The sequence below is a fragment of the Caretta caretta genome, chromosome 1 (assembly GCF_965140235.1).
Source record: "Caretta caretta isolate rCarCar2 chromosome 1, rCarCar1.hap1, whole genome shotgun sequence".
NCBI lineage: Eukaryota > Metazoa > Chordata > Testudines > Cheloniidae > Caretta > Caretta caretta.
Window position 1 is genome coordinate 184,983,874 of NC_134206.1, and position 20,561 is coordinate 185,004,434.

At 41.1% G+C, this 20,561-nt stretch overlaps 1 protein-coding gene across 3 annotated transcripts in view; it reads left to right on the forward strand.

Moving 5' to 3' along the window:
• Positions 1–20,561, forward strand: part of CADM2 (cell adhesion molecule 2) — a 1,057,057-nt gene that overhangs the window by 953,567 nt on the left and 82,929 nt on the right. For all 3 annotated transcript variants that reach the window (XM_048868916.2, XM_048868926.2, XM_048868936.2), the window contains one exon: positions 10,100–10,278. In XM_048868916.2, coding sequence (XP_048724873.1) covers positions 10,100–10,278 — 179 coding nt within the window. The remainder of the gene's footprint in view (positions 1–10,099; positions 10,279–20,561) is intronic.

Sequence of the window (20,561 nt, forward strand, 5' to 3'; positions counted from 1 at the left end):
GTGGGGCGAGGTTCAATACCGCACATAGGAGACTCCGTAAATTCCCTTGATGTATGCCAGTAGGGTCATGCAGCCCAAGAAGGCAACTCTTGCCACTGTACACTCTCTGGTGCCATTTCATAACCAGGATAAGGACTCTATATCCAGGAGTATATTCCATCTTTGGAGTCAGTGCCTCTGAGTTGTTTAGGTCTATTTTGCTTCGCCTCTGAATACGGATCCAGCCTCAGAGCTGTAATTGATGTGATCAGAGATACTACCAGAACCAGGAAGCATTCTTGTTTTTGAAACTGGTGGCATAGTATTTTGTTTAAATTTCTCCCAGTAGACTGCTTTTACTTTAAGTCTGGGATCCCTCTGGGTTCTGGACCTAATGACAGTGGCCATCCTTTCCTTAACCATCATCTTCATTGCTGCAACAGACAAATCAGATGGCCTCTCATGTGGCTGTGCCCTTGAATCTGGTGCCAGTTTTACAAAAGATAGATCATGCCAAACCAGATTGATCTCCTTCTAGAAGAAAGTAACAGATTTTTTAGACAAAGAAAATGCAGTGGATCTAATTTATCTAGATTTCAGTAAGGTGTTCCCACATAGGGAATTATTAGCTAAATTGGAAAAGATGGGGATCAATATGAAAATTGAAAGGTGGATAAGGAATTGGTTAAAAGGGAGACTACCGCAGGTCATATTGAAAGATGAACTATCAGGCTGGAGGGAGGTTACCAGTGGAGTTCCTCAGGGATCGGTTTTGGGACCAATCTTATTGAATCTTTTTATTACTGACCTCGGCCCAAAATGTGGGAGTGTGCTAATAAAGTTTGTGGATGATACAAAGCTGGGAGGTATTGCCAACTTAGAGAAGGACTGGGATATCATACAGGAGGATCTGGATGACCTTGTAAACTGGAGTAATAGTAATAGGATGAAATTTAATAGTGAGAAGTGTAAGGTCATGCATTTAGGGATTATTAACAAGAATTTTGGTTATAAGCTGGGGACGCATCAATTAGAAGTAATGGAGGAGGAGAAGGACCTTGGAGTATTCGTTGATCACAGGATTACTGTGAGCCGCCAATGTGATATGGCCATGAAAAAAGCTAATGCGGTCTTGGGATGCATCAGGCGAGGTATTTCCAGTAGAGATAAGGAGGTTATACAAGGCACTGGTGAGACCTCACCTGGAATACTGTCTGCAGTTCTGGTCTCCCATGTTTAAGAAGGATGAATTCAAACTGGAACAGGTACAGAGAAGGGCTACTAGGATGATCCAAGGAATGGAAAACCTGTCTTATGAAAGGAGGCTTAAGGAGCTTGGCTTGTTTAGCCTAACCAAAAGAAGGCTGAGGGGAGATAGGATTGCTCTCTATAAATATATCAGAGGGATAAATACCGGAGAGGGAGAGGAATTATTTAAGCTCAGTACCAATGTGGACACAAGAACAAATGGATATAAACTGGCCATCGGGAAATTTAGACTTGAAATTAGACTTGAAATTTAGACTTGAAATTTCTAACCATCATAGAATATCAGGGTTGGAAGGGACCTCAGGAGGTCATCTAGTCCAACCCCCTGCTCAAAGCAAGACCAATCCCCAGGGAGTGAAGTTCTGGAATGACCTTCCAAGGGAAGCAGTGGGGGCAAAAGACCTGTCTGGCTTCAAGATTAAACTCGATAAGTTTATGGAGGAGATGGTATGATGGGATAACATGATTTTGGCAATTAATTGATCTTTAACTATTCATGGTAAATAGGCCCAATGGCCTGTGATGGGATGTTAGATGGGGTGGGATCTGAGTTACTACAGAGAATTCTTTCCTGGGTATCTGGCTGGTGAATCTTGCCCACATGCTCAGGGTTCAGCTGATCGCCATATTTGGGTAAGGAAGGAATTTTCCTCCAGGGCAGATTGGAAGAGGCCCTGGGGGTTTTTTGCCTTCCTCTGTAGCATGGGGCATGGGTCACTTGCTGGAGGACTCTCTGCACCTTGAAGTCTTTAAACCATGATTTGAGGACTTCAATAGCTCAGACATAGGTGAGAGGTTTAGTGCAGGAGTGGGTGGATGAGATTCTGTGGCCTGCATTGTGCAGGAGATCAGACTAGATGATCATAATAGTCCCTTCTGACCTTAATGTCTGAGTCTATGAGAACCTAATAGGCTTTTTGTTTCAACAGATCTGATGCCCTGTGTCCTGATTATGTACAGGCACTGGAGTTAGATCTGATGCCAATTTCAGGGTCTTCACAGGCACCTTGATTATAGCAGATGCTGAGCTCAGATCACAGAGCTCTTTGCTTTGTGTCTGCACAATTGCACATGTTGGATCAAACAGGCTTTACTGCAAATGCCTCCTGAAGTAAGAATACCTGTAATCTTTGTTTGTCCATGTACACGGTTATCCGATTATTTAGTGGTTATTATTATTGATTTCCAATTAATTCTAATTTAAAGAGCTGGGGGATTGTAGGATTTTAGTCCAGCACAACAGAATCAAGGTTATTAAGTTTAATATCTGGTTGGGAACCTCAGTATGCACAACGGTGACGTTCATTGAGGGCAAAGCAAAGTTTTAACCACTTTTATTAGCACAATTAGTAAAGACAGAAAAGCGTCAAACCACATAAAAAGACAGCATAAATACAGAGTTAAGGTGACATTTTGTAACTGTGCTCATATACTTGCACCCTTCCTTGGGGATCTGGGTGTAAGAAACTAAGGTCCAGCCTGTTTCTGGCAGGGCCAATGCATCCCTTGGTCCAGATCTGTCTCTTATATGATAGTCTGTCCTATTATATGGCCTAGGGACTGTCATGAATATTAATTCAAATGCTTAGCCTCCCTTGTCCATATCTAACCTCCTACCCTAATGATGTTTAGGTTAGTACATTAATGATTTCAACTAATTATCGTATACATCAATTCATTGCAAAGACAAGTTCACGCTTAAGCATTTGTCAACATTTTATCCTAAAATATTCAAGCCTACTATCCATAGATGCTGGAACTATGGGTGCTGGGGGTTCTGCTGCACACCCTGGCTTGAAGTGTGTGACATTCCAACTCATACAGGCTGGCAGTGGGCTGAGCGGGCCGGCAGCGTAAGATCAGCATTTTAATTGAATTTTAAATGACACTTCTTAAACATTTTGAAAACCTTGTTTACATACGACAATAGTTTAATTATATAATATATAGACTTATAGAGAGAGACCTTCTAAAAAAACGTTAAAATGTATTACTGGCACGCAAAACCTTAAATTAAAGTGAATAAATGAAGACTCGGCACACCACTTCTGAAAGGTTGCCGACCCCTGGCCTAGACCATGATATTCCTTTATCTAATACTTTATCGTATCTTGGTTATTTTGTTGCAAATACGCCTGGCTTTGCTTTAAACAAAATCCTTTTTTATACAGTCATATTAATTGAATCTACTCTATGTATAACAAACAAGGTGTCTTCTGTTGAATTCATTTATGAGGTAACTGTTGAACGCAAAGCTTTCAGTCTTTGCAGATGTTTGTAAACCTTGAAAGGGCTTGTCTACATGACAAAATGTTAAAACAGAGGTCCCCAAACTGTGCCACCCAGCCCCAATCTGTTCCCAGCTCTGGTTGGGCCCTGTCCCCACACCCAGGGCCTCGGCTCCTGACCACAGCCCAACTGGAGCTCTGCACCTGGCCCCGGCTTCCCTGCAGCTGCGGCTCCAGCCTTGGCCCCGTTATCTCTGTCTGAATCCCCCAGCCCCGAAACCGCGGCCCCACTCCCAGCCTCATGCAGGGTAAGGGGGGACATGACCCTGAAAAGCTTGGGGACCACTGGGTTAGCTGACATATTTACACCCCCCGTATTTGGCTATTGTTCATTAGAACACATTGTTCTCAGCATCATATCAGTTAATTGTGATTAAACCATTAATGTAGCGCAAGTAATCACAAGTAGCTGGCACAGTGATGAACACTATTTGTCCTGGTCTACAATAACTACATTGCCATGGTCAGCATCACATCAGCTAATTCATTCCCAAACCTGTTCAAATGTGCTAAAATTATGTAGTGTACCTGTCATAAATATAAAGGGAATGGTAACAACCTTCCTGTATATAGTACTATAAAATCCCTCCTGGCCAGAGGCACAAAATGCTTTTACCTGTAAAGGGTTAAGAAGCTCAGGTAACCTGGCTGGCACCTAACCAAAAGGACCAATAAGGGGACAAGATACTTTCAAATCTGGGGTGGGGGAAAGGTTTTGGTCTGTCTGTCCTGTGTGCTTGTTGGACATAGATCAAGAAAGCAAGCAATCCAACTCCATTAGAATCAGTAAGTACTAGCAAGGGAATGCATTAGCTTATTTTTGTTTTGTCTTGTGATTTTCTCTGTGCTGAGAGGAAGGTTTTTCCTGGTTTTCTTTTTGTAACTTTAAAGTTTGGCCCAGAGGGAAATCCTCTGTGTTTTTGAATCTGATTGCCCTGTAAGATTATCTTCCATTCTAAATTTACAGAGGTGCTTATTTTACCTTTTCTCTTTCTAATAAAGTTCTGTTTCTTTTAGAATCTGATTTGTTTTTTTTAGTGTCCTAAAAAAACCCGAGTTTGGTCTGTGCTCATCTTGTTTGTTCTCAAGCCTCCCCAGGAAAGGGGGTGTCAGAGCTTGGGGGGGATAATAAGGGAGAGTAGGAACTCCAAGTGGTCCTTTCCCTGAGTTTGTCTAAATCGCTTGGTGGTGGCAATATTACCTAATCCAAGTTACAAGGGAGAATTTGTGCCTTGGGGAGTTTTTAACCTAAGCTGGTAGAAATAAGCTTAGGGGGTCTCTCATGCGGGTCCCCACATCTGTAACCTAGAGTTCAGAGTGAGGAGGGAACCCTGACAGTACCCTATATATTTTTTCTATATATGCACAGTATTGGGAGTATATGTTTGTCTGATACTATGGAATATTAAATGTGTCCTCAAATTGGGCATATTCCCCCCTCACAAAGTATTTACTGGGAAAGAGGGTCCCTCTGCTTGGAACATCATCCAACATAAAAAAAAATGTAGCCACCTTGTCAATACAAGATTATAATAATTCACTCTTGGCTCTCTAATGAATTGTATAAACACTATTTATTAAGACATAATAAGGTCCCTGGAGGTAAATGTAGCCAACCATTCACTTGATGGCTATTTGTGGTCCTATGGGTTTTCTGTCTAATTTAAATTAAGATTTTTACTTCTGTAAATTATTGTTGTAAAGAAACTGCTTAAAAATGCATTTTATGAAAGCAGTGATGTACATTCTGGCAGAAACACTTCGGAGTTCCTGCTCTTGGGAATGTAACCTCTCAGTAAATTAGTAAATGAGAAGCAATGAGGAGTGTGATTAAAAAATTGTACTGATCAACCTTTGTTAGCAAATTATGACAAATCAGATTTCCACACTTTTCCTTTACATATTGGGACAGGCTGGTCATTTACATATAAAGGCTATTATACAGGGAGTTCTTGGACTCAAGACACAATTCATTCCTCAGAATTGTGATGTAAGATGAAAGCGCTTTTCCCAAAGGAATCAATGGTATGAAGGGGAGATTGGTATGCTATTTTCCTCACAATAACCCAGATTTTTATACTAAATGAATTATAGATGACTAATGTTACAACATCAAAGTATTTACTGTACACTGTATTTTGTAAACAGCATTCAAGTAATCATATAAACTCACATATGCTGCTCAGAATGCCAGCAATACAAGCTCCGAAAACCAGCCTCAGCCAGTCACTGATCAAGCATTCTGATTGGCTCCCGGCCCCGGGCTCAGCCAATCAAAAATAATTGGCAACCCCAATTAGCAAAAAGCTACCTTGCTGTGTTGAAGCCTATCAGAAGCGACCCCTTCCAGCTCCATACCAGTATAACGCAACCAGGAAATGATTTCAAGCGAACTTTATGCAAATCAAGCGACCTAAGGGTGAAACAAGCATCGTAGGGGCAAAACAGGCAATCAATTGAAAAGCGTCATAAGTTACATCCGACCTAAGTCAGGCGTCGTGAAGTCCGAGAATTCCCTGTATTACTGTGTATATTAACATAAGGGATAGAAATATATTTGTTTGTATATTTAGGCCCTGTATATTTAGTTTCCTCATTAAGTAAGGGTGCTGAAGCACCCACTTCACTTAAAGCACATGTTTAATACCCATTAAAGTCAATGGTACTTAAGCATGTGCTTAAAATTAAGCACATTCTTATGTGATTTCCTGAATAAGGATGAATTTAAGCATGTGCTCCAGTGCTTTTTTGAATGAGTGTCCCACTGAGCAGTTGATCTGGATAGTAAATCCAAATCATATTAAACAAGACTTCAGCAAACTATCACAAGGGTAATTACTACGGTTAATACCAAAAAATCTTTATTTTCTCATAAAGAGCACAAATCATTTAAGTTCCACGAAACAGGAAATGCTCTTTGCTATGGGTTAGGGGGCATTTGTCCTACTCCCTATCCTGAATTTTCATAGCTCCTTGCCAGGTGTCTGCCCTGGGCCTGAAAGGGCTGCTATGAAATGGGGCAGGATGGGCCAGAGCTCTTAAGTGCCAGCTTATCAGCACTGCTCTCCTCACTGGCAGGACAGAAAGCAGCAACAGCAGCCTGGGTTGAACTTGTGTGGAGCAAGCCAGGCCCCAATCCCTTCCCAGAGCCCACCTCTTACTCCCCGGGATATGACCAGCATCCCACCTTACTCCGGGATAAAATCAGCTCGCTAACTCATCCTGCCCCCACGAGCAGCTGCAGTCTCAGCGGGGAGGCAGAAGCGGGAATGCTGACACAACATTGCCCCTACCCCTAGAATGTTTTTGAAATGATGCCCCTGCTACTAAATTAGGTGGAGATTTTCATGAAGAAGTTGTTTAAAACAAAAATCAACATAGTGATCAATAGTATACGACAGCAAACATCATGTCACTTATACTTGCAGTGCAATCTAAAGAAAATCATGTCCTTGCCCTTCATGGGATTGTATTCTTATATGCCCGACCTGAAGCCACAATTCAGCAAAGTACTTAAGCCTATGCTTAAATCCATCACTTTTCAGGAAAGCAATATAGCTTCTGTTCTTAAACCTCAGTAAAGCCAGTAAGATTTAAGCTTAAGTCTAAAGTTAAGAATTTCGGTGATTTCTTGAATCGTGGTTTGCTGAACTGGGGGTCTATGAGTAGATTCATAATGGGATTTACGTACCTTACTGTCCCAGGTTTAGGTGACACTGCTATTCACAATTCCCTCCCCCCCCCCCATCTGCCACCTAACACTAGGCACCTAAACTCATTTGGGGCCTAAGTTCCCTTGGTGCCTGTGCTTCTGAGCATACACATTAATGATCCATGAACTGGGGGAAGATAGATAGGTGCTTCTCCAACTAACTCACCTGTGGGCCCAATCTGGTAGGCATGTTCAGAGCCCGCCTAACTTGACAAAAAAAGAATAGGGGAGTGGAGCTTTGGATAAATAGTCAAAGAGTCATTGGAGTAGGGATACTGAATCCTCAGTCTCCCACCTCCAAGGTGAGTGCCCTACCCATCAGGCTATGGCATCATTCTCACACTCATTCTCTGTCCCAGTGACTGTTTAATTATTTATCCAAAGTGGGACAGTTTCAACAGGAGCAACTGAGAGAGACTCACCTCAGAATATCCCATAACCCAGAAGCTGGGGCATTCCCCTGAGAGGTGGCAGATCCCTGTGCAAATCCCTTCTCCTGTTCATGCAGAGGATCTCCCACACCCTGGAAGTGTACACTAGTCACTGAACTAAATGTTATGAGGGTGCTTCTCCATCATCATCACTTCTTACAAGAGTCACTTAACTCCAGCAGAGGGTTCATGGCTGTGGAGATAGGTGCCTCCCTGCAGCCTGGACTTAGTTGCCTAAAAATGGGATTCACAAAACGCAGCATGCTGAGCATGGAGCTACCTAAACTAGCCAATGGCAGAATGTTAAGACGAGCTGTGACCCTCTTGGGGAGATAGGCACCTATCTCTCCCCATTCATTCTATAGGGAGGAGAGGTGCCAAACTTTTAGGCTTTGTAAATCCCAGCGATTTTCTGAAAGTTAGGCCTTGTGGTGCTCAGCAAAACTCAATCCCTAAATGCTGAATTCCTAACAGCTATTTTATTTTGCTTAATTATTTGGTCATATAGCTAAATGTATTGACATGAAAATTAAAACATAAAAGGCCAAATTCTGCTCCCAGGTACATAAGTACAAGTTTGGAATGATTCTTGATTAATTGGGTTCACTCTAGGTATTCACCTGAGTGAAGGAGTGTCGACTTTGGCCTATAACATACAAACGTACTGAATATCATCAGCACAACCATAATTCATTGGTTTGGAAACAGCTATGATGTTGCACACACAGATATTCATGAAGAAGTGGAAACTGACTGCATATTTAAACACCTTCATCATTAGGGATGTCTCACTTACTGTAGGCAGCCTGGATACTCTCTAGTGGGGAGTCAGGTGTCAAATGGCAACATGAAAGTTGCTAGGAATGAATGCAAAGCTGCAGTTTCTCCTTTCCGCTTTGTTCCTTACCATCTTGGTTGGGATGGTAACCGTTGCTCTGGTTTGTCTGTTTCCTTAGACTTGGTTCATATAATCAGATGCATGTTCAACATGGTGAATGGTCTATGAGGTACATCTTGGTTTATTGATTAGCACCTCAGATCCTCAGGTAAATCTGGTCTCTAGCTGTTCAGTATTCAGCAAGCAAACCTCTCATCCCTACACTTGCCCATCATAAAGATATTTATAACTCCTCGTTTGCAATTCCACCCAGGTGATTTTAGGCTGAAAAATCGGTCATTTTTCTTTTCCCCCTGTGGGAAATTTCAGCTTCTTAGGATGGAATCAAAAACTGAAAGTTTCAGCTGAAAACTGAAATAGTCAATTAGAAAATGCCACCACGGTGCCTTGTCAGCTGTATTTCAGGCACCTCATGTCCCCTTTCTCCTCTGGGTGCTGAGGTCCCTAGATGGACTACAACTCTCAAGATGTACTATGGTGGCAATTAAAGAAAAAATGTTAACAGGGCCACATTATCTTAATCTCTTTTGCTCTATTTAGATTTCTCAGCCTCTTTGCGAAGATAATTCCCCAACCTTGCTATGTCCATCTGATAAAACATTAGGGAAACATTTATTTCTGCTAACTTTGCTAATGATTACTGCTTTTTTTCCAAGAAGTAGGACAATTGTTCCTAAACTACCAATGTTTAGTGATGATAGAAGTGTCATGCTTTTAACATATGAGTTGGTGGTGGGGTGGGGGGTTTATTTTGGCTTCTGGCAAAACTTCTCTACAAAACCAAATTTAGATTAAAACATGCCAATTAGAGATGGTTATGGTTGGTTCAGGAAACTCACTAAACACAGTAAAGTCCACTTGGGATTAATGTGTGTTGTCCAAGCAATTTGAACATCCAACCACTTCTCCAAACTTAAGATTTTCTTCCAGAATCATTTTGTCATAACTCACTTGAATGTCCAAATGCCCTCCTCACATTCTTTGTGGTTTCTCATTCCCTCATCTGATGACTCCCCATAATGTCCTGACAACCCTTCATATTCTCACAGGGACTTACCTTCTTTCCCTTTATGAAGAGCTGCTGGGTCACTTAGCCATTGGGAAAGACAAACATACTGGGGTTTTTATGATTAGTGTATCATAACCACCTATGGTTATATTTTTGAACATGTGGGTGTAGTACCAGTTTACTAGGGGCACACTTACCTACCCAGACTACCCTTTGCATAGTAATGTTGCACGTGTATTATTATAAGTACCACCCTCTCTGGAGTGGCATCTCATTTGAACACATGGATTGGCTGATGTGACGGTATCACTTTCAAAGTAATCTAGAAGACAGTGCTTGGTGTCCAATATACATGCAATACCAAAAATTCAAGTAATTGATGGATATTCCTTGGTAGCTGATAAATGGTGCCTCCCTCTGCTCACCTATCTCTAATGCTGTTGTCTGAGTGTTTTATATGCTACGGTATGTGTTACTTACAACTGATACAATTTGTTGATTTGGATCCAATAGGCCGGAACCAGTATTGTGGACAAAGGATGGCGGAGAACTACCAGACCCAGAGAGAATGGTTGTCAATGGTAGGGACCTAAGAATTAGTTTCCTAAACAAAACGGACAATGGTACATATCGATGTGAAGCAACAAACCCTATTGGCCAAAACAGCACAGAGTATGTCCTGATTGTACATGGTAAGTACATCTCTTTAAATTCTGTAAGGGAGAGTACCTTGATTAATATTAGAACTTTTTGTTTCAACCAACTATAAGCAAATGATTAAGACCACATGAAAGAATGACAAGAAAAAATTAAAAGTGCAATTATTCTTTTCAGAGCGCCCTCTACTAGTAAGCAACAGGCTGACTTCCTTTTATTAGTAGGTGTCTAATAAATTTTGTACACCATATATCTTTCTAATATTTGTGGAGAACACCTTGCTAATTAAGCAACAGGCAAAAATGTATTTGAGAGTATATTGGGAAATGTGTTATACATAATTGCATCCATAAAACATGGTGTTTAGCTATAACTGTCTGAGTGGCTAGGTCACATATAAACAAAAACCAAGAATTACAAGGCAGTTGCTATTTATTTTATAAGCCATTCGAGACAGGATACTAAAGATAAATTATAGCCTAGTGCTGAGCACTCTCAACTCCCAATGTAAGCTGAAGGTCTTGCATCACCCCAGAGAATCAGGCCCTATGTTAAAATCGCCCCCCAAATTGTCTAGTATCACAAGTTCATAATACTAATCTAATAAAATGGCATGGTTCTCACTTAGTTATGATTCTTTTGTTTTGCCTGATTTGTCTTGATGCTTCATGTCAAAAGAATAAAGGCCTTAATATTAAGTGTGAAATAGCTTGATGGAACAAAAGTACAGTAGAAGCCATTACAAGAGTCATCATTTGGCAGCTGTTACCACACCATTACCACAGATCTCCACCATTTAAATCTGTTACTTCCCGTGTGGTAACTGCTGGAAAATGGCGACTCCTACAGTCTGGATATGAACCCAGATGTCAGAGGTGAGATGAGTTCATTAACTCCATTGCAACACCTGTTGCAATCCTTTTTTTCCCCCTAGCTTTTATACATGGGCAACTTTTTAAGAACCACCGCAAAATAAAAGGAAACACTTTTTAAGGTGAGTCTCAGATTGTAAAAAAAATCACTGAAATGAGAAATATGAAGTCTGTTTCCTCCTTATAAGTAATTGAAGTGCAACAAATTATATATGCTACTCTGGCATTTGCAAACTCGCCAAAAGCATGATTCACTTGAAGTGGCAAAGTACCTTTAGGTAAGTTTGGCAGTTAACATATTTATAATAAATATTTCTCTAAGCATTTTGTAATTAGTGATTTTCTGGCTCCGTTGTTGAACTAAAATTTATCAAAACACCCCCTGGATTAATATTGTTCATGCTGCTGAATCTCATCATTAGTTTGCCTAGTAATGATGGGCTCTTTAGACCAGTAAGGCTCCACTGCTGACGATTACTATGTTTAAAAACAACGAAACATACAAAAGCACCCTGCACCCCAAACCACCACTTACGTTGATTACCACAAAATATTTCCCCTTTTAAATCCTATAGGTAATGATGTATTAGTTGTTGGCTGCATACACAAAATGTTAATGTCTCTCTTTGATGAACTGACAGTTTTCCAAAACCCACCAACTATTGAAATCTGAGTGGTCTCTGTATTTTGTCAGAGGTATTAAAGTAATTTGGGAGAAGTTGACCCTTTTTATCTCTTACATCATGGTTACTTTTACATTAGCTATGGCCATTTAATATACCTATAAGGAAGAATATTTCATTATGAGTGGCTTTGTGTCTTTCACTTTCAATCAGTTGCATGCACCCTATTGATCTGATTACAACTTGATGGCAGTCTCTAAAATCATTCATTATCAAGATGTGTGTGACAGCACAGTATGCATGTTATCTCGCTTAACTTTAACATTGCTGACAATGTCCGTTATGGATACTGGAGCTTTCCCTAATTGCATTCATGCAAATCTAGCATTAGAACTACAGAAGGTAATTTGGCTTCCTAGAACTCAGTAACATTGGAAGTTGTAGGCCCGAGGATGCAATGATGCTTGTTATTAATAACCTGTGCCATACTGGAGTTATAAAGCTTCTGCTATGAATGAGAGGTTGGGATTAATTATTTAGTTATAGGTACAGTGAAATTAGTTTATACAGATCAACTTGAGCAACCACTTATCCCCTCCTTTTATCATTGCCTCAGGCTGATCAGCTCATCCAGATCTAACGAAACAGGAACTTCAGTTTTCAAACAGAAAAGAAAGAATGAAAAGCAGTTTTGATATCCTGCAGCCAGGTTGTCTTATTGACTAGAGGACATATTTTCCCCTTAACTTTATATTTCTAAATAGATTTGTAGCACTCTGACTTCTCTTCACACCTTCTCCTGTAGCTAAGGCAGTGACATCAAGATATTTGTCCCTTCCCTTTATTATGGCTTACGTACCATTATATAGTCATGCATTCTGACCTACCCATCTTTCATTTCTTATACATACAGTGCAAAATTTAATATAGGATGGACTAAAGCCACATGGGAAAGGAGTTTCCACAAGGAAGCCCTCACAGAAATTCTCCCATATTGTCTGGTCAGGGAGGCAACATTCCAGAAAAGAGGAATCTAGCAAACCCACAAGAAATCATGCAGATACCCTGTGCTGCTTCCACTCTGCTCTAGCCACCAGCAGAACCCCATTGGCAGTGCAACTTCACTGAAGCCAAGCTACGAGTGACTTTGTCATAGAAGCCTCTAGGACTGCAGGGTGAGATCTGTTGGTTATGTGTAAAAGATAATACAACTATGAGGGCTGTATTAACTTTTTCCAGGTAAGCACTGTGGGGCTGGAGAGAGAACAGTGGGCATCCCAACCCTCAACCTTCCTGCTTCTCCCCTGACTCTCCCAGTCTATGCCACCAGATCAAAATGGAGAAATGATGCCACTAGGGCAGTTGAGGCCCCCTTCTGCATGTGGAAGGGCTCCTCCATGCACAGAGCAGTGGAAGGGGAAGCAGGATCTCGCTCACCACAGTTTTTGTATGTAATTTTTACCCATATAAGATTTTTTTCCTCCTTGTTTGTCTTATTTTTTCTCTTTTAACAGAATTTGTCTTTCTGCTTTTTTTATCAAGTTTCTCCGACTTGCCAGCCCTCCCGGTTTTCTTTTTTACTATTAACACATCTCTCAGAGGGACCCTATCCACTAATTCCCTCAATTTTCCAAAGTTATCTTCATAACTCAGAAGAGATTTAGAAAGCTTAGAGCAGAAGCTTGCCTAAAAATGAAGATGTGTAGTTTATCATAATTAGAGATTAAGGGTAAGCAAAGTGTTTATACATATTAATTATACAAACAAAGCAAGGAACATATGATGCCTTTAATTGGGTCAACTTAGACATAAAATTATTTAGAAGAATAATCACTTCTTCCCATTGCAGATGAAGATGAGGTTAAATAGTGTTATGATGCTGAGGGTAGTTTCAATAAATACAGCTATACGCAGATTAACAGCAGTTTGTTATAGTTAGTATCTACTAACAAGTCTTTCAGTTTCATTTTTTTCACTGTAAGTAGAGGGGGGAGGGATAGCTCAGTGGTTTGAGCACTGGCCTGCTAAACCCAGGGTTGTGAGTTCAATCCTTGAGGTGGCCATTTAGGGGATTGGTCCTGCTTTGAGCAGGGGCTTGGACTAGATGACCTCCTGAGGTCCCTTCCAAGCCTGATATTCCATGATTCCATGAATCTTGTTTTAGAAAAAGTGAACGTATTTCACTAGGAAATGGACCTGTTCTGCTTTGCTGAAGAAATACAGCTGCTACTTTCATGTTTCTTTTATCATTAATAATACGTGTCCAGAAACCACTCAAACCGGAAGGTGTACACCACATGAGTTGAGAGACAGCAGTACAAAGGGAAGGTACGGTTTTCACTCAAACACTTGTTTCCTGCAGTAAGGAAAGCCAAATCCTCATACCTGGAGCTGTTGTCATTTCTGCATTCTAATATATTATTTTGGTGTCGTAGAAGTTCATGTTCTGGGAAGATGTATTACACCCCATCTATAGTGACTGACTCTGGGCAGCAGAATTTGTGCTTTCTCTCTCCTTGACTTGATTGAGAATTTTTGGTTACCTATGACCAAATACTTGTTGTTAATCACCAGTATACAAAACAAACTACCAAAATCATGACATTCAACTCAAAAACGTATTTTCTACTTGGCAAGCTAAAGTAAAAAGCTCCATTAATTTAGCTGGAGTTGAGAACTGAACAAGCCTGTCATAATCAAGCTAAAGACACGGTTGTTACATATGGACAAATCAATCACCTCTTTCTGCCACCATCACTAAAGACTTGGTTTATCCTCAAGTTCAGCACATAATATCAGGGATGACAGAAATTCAAATTAGTGATGGAGTATCCTCCAATATGAACAATAAAATGAAAATGAGTTATGAGGCCTGAATTCAGTGTAATATCTTACTGACAGACAAATGTAAAGATCAACTCTTTATTAGGAACAAGAATTATGAACAGAATAAGGTAAAAACTTTCCACTACTCTGTGTAGTTGCAGACTGGGACTGCCCTGTCCTAGGTTTCTTGTTTCTGCCCCAGTAGGATGTGTGTCACTAGTAACCAAGACTGAATGACTAAATGTCCAAAGACTGAATGTCCAAAAGGTATGGCATCTCTACACTTTTTGGAGGATTTACTGTACACCAAACTCAGGATCATAATCTCCAAACACACCTCTCCTCTCTGGAAAGGTGAAATAGAAGCTCCACTAGGTCAGTTAGTAAACAATTCCATTATATTTCACCAGAGGTCCCTAGTACAGCAATGCCTTGAAGGAACTTACAAATTATCATGGGTTTTTACTTAATATCACAAGATACCATATAATGCATTAGAGTCACTGTATCTATACATTAGATTCACCGAGACAAGTGGAGTTACTGTACAGCATGTATCTTATGACGATGCAAGGTAATGTGGAAGTTACATTGAGTCACTACGGGTCATGGACAGTTCCTTCCATCAGCAAACACAGTGAAAGTAGTAGAAGGAGCTAGTCCTGGTGATGTGAAGGCTTTCCTCCTGGGCCGTTAGCTTGAATTAACTTGAGCATCCCACTTTTTTCTATGCTGCTTTTGGGGTAGACCACACTTGACTCTAGAAAGAGCAAGCAAATCAATGTGTGAGCCACATCCTCTCGTTAACATTTCAGATGTGACACCTCAATTTTCCAACCTCCGACAGCGCCCCTCCCCTCCTTTTGCCATCCTGGTTGACAATTTGACTGTCGTCCATGCTTCCTTCTCATCCGGGCTTTTGCCAACCCCTGTCACACCTCTTGCAAATGTGGCCCATCTCTGTCCCCATTGCTAAAAATTTGGTTCACACTAGAACTGTCTGGGAAATGTTATTTCTCTTCTGCAACAAATTTAGATTTAAAAAAAAACCCACAAATCTGAATAGGGAGGAAAAAGTCAAAACTTCAAAATATTTCACAGGAGACAAAATTCCATTTGGGGAGAACGGAAACAATTTTTCTGCTTGCTCCCAGCTGCCTAACCTACCAGGAAGCCTCCATCTTATGGAGTCGGGTAGCACAGGGAGGCAGGTGTTCAGGAAGTCAGTTCTCTGACTTCCTGAGCAGCTGCTTCTCGGGAGCTGCTCTGGGAGCCAGGGGTGCCCAGGCTGGCAGAAAACTAGGGTGGCTGGCATGCCTTCTTCTCTGCCTGCCTGCCTGATTTCTAACAAAAGTTTTCTTAGAATTAACCATCCCCACAGAACATTTCTGTTCCCTTAGACAAGGATTTTCAGACAGAAAAGTATAAAGTATCTTCAGAAAATTTTCAGCTTGCTGTAGTTCACACACAATTATTTCTTGCTTTAGTACTTCTGTAACCTCTTCCTCTCCAGCCTTTCTGCTTCACTTCTCCTATCTCTAGTCCATCCAGCACACTGCAGTTAGCTATTTAGGGTATGTCTACATAGCATTTTGGAGCCCATGGGAGTAAGCCTTCCAGTCCAGGTTGAGAGATTTGGGTTAGCGGTAACTCTGTAAAAATAACTGTGTAAACAGCACTTTGAAGTTGCTCTAGTCCAAACCACAACTTCAAAGCACTGTCCACAGAGCTATTTTTAGAGTGCTAAGATGAGCATGTCAACCAGGACTGGGAGGCTCCCTGCCCACAGGCTTCAGAATGCTGCATAGACCTACCCCAATCCTGATATTGCTCTAACCGCATCATCCATTTCCTCAAAGCCTTTCATCAGTCCCTGTCTCATTTCATATCATATTTAAACTGTTCACCCTCACCTATGAGTCTGCACAATTCTGCATTTGCCTGTATCTCAGCCCTTGCACGCACCCATTCTCTCTCTTTCATGCCTGGATCTCTGGTCATTTTACTCAGCCAGAGCAGTCACATTACTAAAGTGCACCAAGCATCTTCACTCTTCAAATTTGTCCTCAAAACTCACTCACATTGGTTCACCTTCTGCTGCCAAGCTCTATTCCAGTGCCATCTATTCTTTCTCACATGCTCAACTTTATCTTTAAATAATTCAAAATTCTGAACTAACCAGAGACATACACAACCAAGCTGCATTATCTTTATTTGCTGTAACCTCCTTTTTTGGTCTGTCATCCCCTGTTGTCATCCCTCATTGTATCGCATTTAATCTCCATTCTAAAATCCTTTTAGAAGGACCCTCTGCCTTTTCACACTTTTGTAAAAGCACTAAGAACACCTACAGTGCTCCAATGATTATTGGAACAATTTAAAATAAGGTTAAAAAGTGGGAGAATGCTTTAAGAAGAGGTAAAATTGCATTCTATAATTGGTCTTATCAAATGTGAAGTAGACCTACTGCTCTGCAAGTATTTTCACTCCAGCACTCTAATTAATCTCGTGCACTGCTTTTGAGCATCTTTTCTTTGCAAATGTCTCTCAGAGATAAACAGACAAAATATCCACTGCAAGAGAAAAAGAAGAGAAAGAGAGACACAGCAATATGGAGCAGCAGGTCTCGTTATAATGAAGTAACCGTACAATTGGTGTTCGCATCTCTCAGTGAGAGCTTCCAGACATTTGAGCTAGTTGGGCAAATTCTAGAACAGCCTACTAGTTATGGGAATAAAACATTTAATTTACAGACATGACCAGATGGAGGGAGCTGCACTGCCTTACCCTTTCATTGAACACATGCTTGGTCTTCTGAAAAAGAGAAGTAGAATTGAGAATTGGTATTATGGAGTGGTAGTAACTGCTCCATAATTAAAAGTTTGAAACTGAGTTTTTATTATAAGCCCACCTTGGCCCTCTGCACCTATAAATCACACACACAGAAATATCCACCTCAAAAGATAGTTTATGTCTGGGGCTGAGGTGTGTATGTATGTATGTATATATATATCCATCCAAATTTTAATTGAAGTGGACAAGGTATTCTTCAGTTTTGTCTCCCTAAATTCAGAGGAATTCACCAACATTCAAAAAGTCTGTTTTGTTGCTACATGGTACCCTCCCAACCCCCCAAAAGTATTGATTATACTCTCAATTATTAAGATATTTAAAAATAATGGTTTGTCAACCCTGATAAGGTTTAAATAGGCTGGGCACTCAAGCTTTTATATGGAAAAAAAAATTAAGATTTGCTCTTGCAGACTAAAGGGGTCCTGGCTTGTTGGCCTTAGGAGAATCAGAAAAATAATGGAAGAAAAGATTCTGCCCTCTTATGTGCTGCTCCATTACAATCTCTTTGATTCCCTCCCTCCCCCAAATACATACACAGACTTCATAAAATCTACAGGAAGGGGTTTCTTCTTCTGCACAAACTCCAACATCTTCAGGAGAGGGTTTACCTTCCTGCAGATCTTAAGAGGTGTGCAAGAGTGGGGGTCTACTCCTGAAGATACCAAGAAATGCATCCAAAAGGAGGATGTGGGTAGGGTTGCCACCCCTCACAGTTTCACCAAGAGTCTTCTGGAATCGGGCTCTATCTCCCGGAGGCTACTGAAGCCAAACCAGGAGATTTTAGGCTGCTAAAAGTCCGGTGGCATAGCGGGGCTCCCTGCGTGTCCTGGCCCTGCACCACTCACATAAGCGGCAGGCACATCCCTGCAACCTCTGGTGGGGGGAGCCTTCATGCACTGCCCCAAGCGCAGACTCCACAGCTCCCATTGGCCAGGAACTGTGGCCAATGGGAGCTGTGGGGGCGGTGTCTGTGGGCGTGGGCAGTTCACAGAGAGCCCTGCTCCCCCCCGCTGTGCCACTGCCCGAGGTAAGTGCCACCTGGCTGGAGCCTGCACCCCAACCCCCTGCCCCAGCCCAGAGCCTGCACCCAAACTCCCTCCTAGAGCCCGCATCACTCACCCTGTCCTGCACCCAAACTCCCTCCTGGAGCTTGCATCTCTCACTCCTCCCACCCCAACCCCCTGTCCCAGCCATGAGCTCCCTCCCCTACCTGAGCTCCCTCCCAGAGCCCGCACATTGCACGTCCTCCTGCAACCCAACCCCCTGCCTCAGCCTGGAGAGGATTGAGGGGAGGGAACAGCGACGGAGGGAGGGGGGATGGAGTGAGTGGGGTCAGAGCCTCTGAGAAGGGGTGGGGCAGGGGTGTGGCCTTGGGGAAGGGGTGGGACAGGGGTGGGGTAACGGTGTTTGGGTTTGTGCGATTAGACAGTTGGTAACGCTAGGTGTGGGGGACATTTCCCTAGCCCCATTAGGACTGTTATAAAAACGAAGGAAAGTTACATACACTTTCTTGTAAGTCATAGTAAATGTTGCAGGTGCATCTTAATGTTTTAAATGTTTATTACTTTTAAAGAACATCAATGTTCAAAAAAGCAATAAACTCAGGAAATCCAGGGCTGAGGTTGCACTTCCACAACAGTCTTTGTGTCATGTTTGCATTGTATAATATTGTTTCAGCACTTTGGCTAAGGAAATCTGCGTTTGGTTGGCTGTTTTTAAGTGTGACAAATTTGTTAAGACAGTTATGATGAAACTGTTGACTTAATTTTATGTGTGAACTGTCAAGCAGTTGGTGAACGGTCAGTTGCCAGTCTTTGACTATCAACATTTGCAAATTCTAAGATGTTACATACAAAGGAATGACACTATTACCCATTTCTATCTTAATATATGAGATAGTCATGCATTTATGTATGCAGAGCTAGAGTTTTGAAAAATAGTGTTAACACCATGATGTTAAAATGTATAATCTGTTAATTAAGAATTGATAGTTCTGCATTTGAACTTACAGTGTAATGCCTTAAAGAGGAGCAGAATGCATGCTGACTTTGCATAGGAAGTGGCTTTCTCCAGGTCCACAGGCACTGAACATATAAAGCTGGCAGTTTGGATGTGAATGTTGAAAGTGAATCTACAATGGTGTGTATCTGGAAATAAGTGTATTGCAACTTCTGTGCAGATAGTTCAGTTCTTAATGTAGCATTTCAACCACTTTACTTGTACTTCTTGATGTCTTGTTAATAGCAAGTAATGCAATGCTGTGTGGTGGTGTTCTTTTTGTTCCAAGTATGAGTTTTCATTTTTTGGGTTTTTTTTACTCTCTATTGAAGCAGAGTTCAAGTAATAGGGTAAAATTTTCCAAAGCATGTAGGTGTTTTTTTGAAAATTTTACTCATGGTTATTTTACTCTGACATGCTGTTGGGGTGCAACCTAAACTCTGAATTTTCTGTGTCTAATTTTTTTTTCTTAATCCTAGCATTTTTGAAATATAATGCAAACTAAAAACTTTGTGTCTGCAGCCTTAACTTCAATTTAATAAAGCTATTGTGTCAAAATTGGACTTCAAAATTACCTAGGTTAGTCAAATCATATACAATAATATACATGTTAAATGCCAGGTTAACTTTTATTATTTTGGAATGTATTTATATTGAGGATGACTTGAAATAAAAAACTGTTACAGCACCATATAGTTAAAACGGATGAAAAAGTTAAAGCCTACCAATTGCTAATGATGTCCCATTTCCTACAAGGTCATTTATTATCTGTATAGAATAAAATCTATAAAGGGGTTATGATAATTACTCTGTAATCTTGTGCATTTTTAAGTAATTGGAGCATTGTCTTCTTTTATGAGCAATATACAAGTAAAATTTAGGATGCATTGCAGTCAGTAGAGTATAATGAATCATAGAATCATAGAATATCAGGGTTGGAAGGGACCCCTGAAGGTCATCTAGTCCAACCCCCTGCTCGAAGCAGGACCAATTCCCAGTTAAATCATCCCAGCCAGGGCTTTGTCAAGCCTGACCTTAAAAACCTCTAAGGAAGGAGATTCTACCACCTCCCTAGGTAACGCATTCCAGTGTTTCACCACCCTCCTAGTGAACAAGTTTTTCCTAATATCCAACCTCCCCCACTGC